Genomic DNA, 4,955 nt, shown 5'->3' with positions numbered 1-4,955 from the left:
GTTCTGGATAATGCATTTGGATGCATGTTGGGACAACATGATGAGACTTGTAGGAAAAAGCAAGCTATCTATTACATGAGCAAGAAGTTTACACAGTACAAGGCCAAATACACTTTGTTATAGCGAACCTGCTACGCTTTGACTTGGATCGCTCATAAGTTAAGGCACTACATGTCGGCATACACTAGACATCTGATATCCCGATCCGCTCAAATATATCTTCCATAAGCCAATGCCTACTAGAAAGTTGGCTAAATGGAAGATTCAACACAAAGCAAGTTTGATATTGTGTGCGTAACGCGGAAAGCTATCAAGGGACAGGCATTAGTCGACCATCTTGTAGAGAACCAGATGGAAAAGGACTACGAGTTGCTCACTATGTACTTTCTGGATGAAGAAGTGTTGTTCACAAGGGAGGACATTGCAGATCGTACCCATGGTGGAGAATGGTTTTCGACAGAGCAACCAACTTCAAAGGTGTAGGGACTGGGGCAGGCTCAATTTCTGAGTCAGGACAGCATTACCCAACTTTAGTGAATATAAGGTTTCCTTGCACCATTAATATAGTTGTGTATGAAGAAGCATGCATCCTCAGGATTAGGATGGCAGTCGACAAGAACATCAAGGTACTTCTGGTCATAGGAGATTCTGATCTACTGATACATCAAGTTCAAGTTGAATGGACTACCAAGAATATCAATATCATTTTGTACCTGCAATACGTGAAAGAGTTGTGCAATAAATTCATCAAGATCGAATTCAAATATATTCATAGAATCCAAAATGAGTTTGCCAATGCTCTTGCAACCTTGTCATCTATGATCCAACATCCAAATAAGAATTACATCGACCCTATTGAGATAGAGGTTCGGGATCAACATATGTACTGTTTCCATGTAGATGAAGAGGCAGACGATAAGCCGTGGTACTACTACATCAAAAGGTTCCTTGAACCAAGAGAATACCTAGATAATGCTACCCGTGGCCAAAAACGAGCATTAAAAGGACTAGCAAATCACGTTTTCCATAACGAGGAATTCTTGTACATGAGGATACCAAACTTGGGTTTGTTAAGATGTGTAGATGTCGCTGAAGCGACTAGATTACTAAAAGAAATACAGGCAAGAACATGCGGACCTCACATGAATGGTTTCACTTTGGCCAAGAAGATTTTAAGAGCTGAATACTTTTGGATGACCATGGAAAGTGATAGTATCCGTTACATATAGAAGTGTCACAAGTACTAGATTCACGAGGATTGCATCCAGGTTCTACCTAACAAGGTGAATGTAATAGGTTGTCCTTGGCCGTTCGCCACTTAGTCATGCACGTGATCGGACCTATAGAGCATGCCACATCAAATGGACACCATTTCATGCTGGTAGCCATCGACGACTACAACAAACAGGACAAAACTTATACATATAAGGTCGTTATGAACAAAGTGATAGCAGATTTTATCTATAACAACATAGTATGCCATGTCGGGATCCCAAAGTCAATCATCAACGATACTGCAGCTAAACTCAACAGCGATGTCATGGGGGAGATTTGCGAGAAATTCAGAATCGTCCATCGTAGTTCCATAGCCTACAGACTTCAAATGAATGGAGTTTTTGAAGCAACAAATAAAACATCAAAAGGATCCAATGAAAGATAGTGGAAAATCACAAATAGTGGCAGGAGAAATTATCCTTCGCTTTATTGGGTTACCGAACCACCATGAGAATCCACCAAGGCAACACCGAAGCTCTGATACCCACAAATGTCGAGATACAATCTTTGAGGGTCATTCAAGAAGCCATGTTAGATGGCGCAAAATGGATACGAGTTAGAGAGGAGCAACTTATGCTCATTTATGAAAAGAGAATAGATGCAGTATGCCACGGTCATGTCATACCCCGACATCGAGGAGCGTGACCGGTGCTCAACCGAGTAAATCCAGTCGAGCAACCCTAATTTACACTAACCTCTCATCATTACTCATGCATGATTTACCATACCATAATTATATATTGACTTTCATATTGAATACATTTGGCTCAATGGCCCATAATTTCTTTCTCGTGATGGTTATGCAACTTTATAAATAGCTGTAAATACTGCGAACATAAATACATGACAAAACTCAAATCTTTAATTACATGACCCACAGTGTACATGGAGCTTCTATGATAATAGAAACCTAAATACATAAAATGAACTAGACCCAAACACCCACTAGAACTGTAGTAAACTCACCATAAGCTGAGTAGTGAATAAGATCCCCATCAAAGATCCATATCATCATGTAGAAGTATACGTGCATCCATTAAAAGATGCAGCGCCCCCAGCCAAAAGGACATGAGTACATGTGGAATAGTACTCCCATGTAAGGCAGTCGAAACAACATATGAAAATATGGTAACACAATTAAGAGGCAAATGAAGTACATCAAGAAACTACGAAACATCCCATAGAATCACATTTCAAGTCTTATTATACTTGCATTATTCTTAACATCTTTTAGGATCAACTGAGCCATATGAACTATACGTGGAATACATAATATAATGTAATTGTAACAACATGTACAAATAAGGCCAACTAAAGTGACACCTTCCTCTTTTATTTTACACATATACATTTCATAGACCGTCTTTGGTGTTCACATATCATATTATACACCTATGCGTCTCATAGACCATTCACATTGTTTACCCACACAATACAAATAAACCTATTAAAGGGCATAGAAATACAACATGAATATGATGAATCATGGTACCAACAAAAGGGCTTGGATAGCCGTTAACGTCAAGAAAATTTATTAATAGCTTCCACTAACATTTATAATTATTGATTCGGGGATCCTCTATAACCATTTTCCCACAAAGCGTCCCTACCACCTCACCCCAATATATGTGGGTAGATGTGTATCATAATACCACAATAGCTACACAAAGCGGCCATTCCGCCTCACCCCAATATTTGCGGGTGGAGGTGTATCACAATACCATAATCCCTACACAAAGTGGCCCTGCCGCCTCACCCTAATATATACGGGTGGAGATGTATCACAGTACCACAATTCCTACACAAAGCGGTCCTACCGCCTCACCCCAATATATGCGGGTGGGGGTGTATCACAATACCACAATCCCTACACAAAGCGGTCCTACCGCCTCACCCCAATATATGCGGGTGGAGGTGTATCAAAATATCACAATCCTTACCCAAAGAGGTCATACCGCTTCACTCCAATATATGCGGGTGGAGGTGTAATCCCAATCACAATACCATATATAAACTGAAAGCGACATAGTTGGTTATTAAATTTAAGGTCGTAATTTCCCATATCATTAGAATACTTCATGTTTATGCTCATCACGAAGAAACAAAACTCATTACATTAGCACATGCATGGTAAATCAATAAGTCGATTTCAATGGCACATGAGCCTAATTTTGTTTCTTAAGGTTCATCATGATTTAGCATAGGACATCTCCCTTTCATCCCATTATTTACTCACCTGACATCTTGTGGTCATTAGCAAGATTGATGACTCTTGGGGACTTAACAATTGAAGTCATTTACATACATTATTTCAAAAGCATACAACAATAGTGGAAACCATTGGGACATACAACACCTCATAATTCTCATTTAGGCAACGACCACATTTCATGTTCATACTATCACTTACTTGTACTTGCCATGGGTGATCATAGAGCATTTAAAATATTTAGAAACACCATAACCTCTCCTCATGAGGGTGTAGGAGCTTATAACACATTGGGAACATAAGTACAAATATTTTTGTCTCATAATCTTTCACACCATATATCACTTCACATTACTTTCAGCTACTTACAACATCATTATTTCATTGGCTCCCTTGGCCATACATATTATTCTTCATTTATGGCACTGTGGCCGTATATCATATTCCGCACTTTCATTTCTTTACTTTCATGGGTCATCATCATAAACATCATCATATAGAATACTCTTGAAATACCTTTCCCAAAAAGGGCAATACACAATTTCAACTCATGAATATGTAAGAAATCAAAACATATTGGAAATACCTACCAAGCATAGCATTAGTTAGAACAACCGCATTTGGACACGACTTGAGTACATAAGCTTTTGGATAATTCAATTTTCGGAGTAAATTTGGAATAGTTGAATCAAGGCCCATTTCATAATATTTCACACATCATTTCATTTCGTTGGCGCTATTGGCCACAGGTATAACTTTCATTCTTGGGACAGTGTTCACACTTGATATCCCCAACTCGGTACTTCACACTTTATATCCCCAACTCACTACTTTCACTTTCAAGCATCTATATAGATTATCGACAACAAGGAATCCCTAATCATGACTTTTAGTACACCTATGAGCAATTACGAGTCTTATGCACATTGAGACTTCTTACACAATTTGGCATAATAGCCTTCACTTTAAACACTACTTTGAGCATAACATTTTTATACCCAACTCATGCTTTGAACAAATTCCCGAAGGATAACATCATATGATAAGAGAATCCGGAATACATTTTGAACACATACCTTTCAACACAGCTTATTCGGAATAGCTCATTTATAAAGAATAACTCGGGACTTACAAGAACATGGAATTAAATTCTAGGAAAGAAGTTTAGCCAACATACCTCGCTTTGAGATTTTCTTAAATTACTACAATGTTCTGTAAATTCTAGCAATCCCAATCTATTTTTAGACTTAACAAAATTGAACCATAATTAGGACGATATTCATGGTTTCATCTCATTTGAGCATTTTATCAAACACTAGGTGTGCAAATTTAAATACGAGTTTCTTCTACAAGATTTCCTTCACTCCTCAACCCAATATTTACTCATTTGAGCTCAACAATCTTCCCATAAATCTTATTGGTACATGCATGTATAAATAATACTCTCATACCCAAGCATCATACTCTTAAT

At 38.1% G+C, this 4,955-nt stretch overlaps 1 protein-coding gene across 1 annotated transcript; it reads left to right on the top strand.

The window, feature by feature from the left end:
• Nucleotides 1-602: 602 nt before the first annotated feature.
• On the top strand, nt 603-1,229 carry LOC104095998 (uncharacterized). The gene has a single exon (XM_009602272.1). The coding sequence runs from the start codon at nt 603-605 to the stop codon at nt 1,227-1,229; it is 627 nt and encodes a 208-aa protein (XP_009600567.1).
• Nucleotides 1,230-4,955: the final 3,726 nt, after the last annotated feature.

This window comes from Nicotiana tomentosiformis, unplaced genomic scaffold (assembly GCF_000390325.3).
Source record: "Nicotiana tomentosiformis unplaced genomic scaffold, ASM39032v3 Un00047, whole genome shotgun sequence".
Classification (NCBI taxonomy): domain Eukaryota; kingdom Viridiplantae; phylum Streptophyta; class Magnoliopsida; order Solanales; family Solanaceae; genus Nicotiana; species Nicotiana tomentosiformis.
The sequence above is the reverse complement of the archived record's forward strand: the minus strand, read 5'-3'. Positions and strand labels throughout refer to the sequence as shown.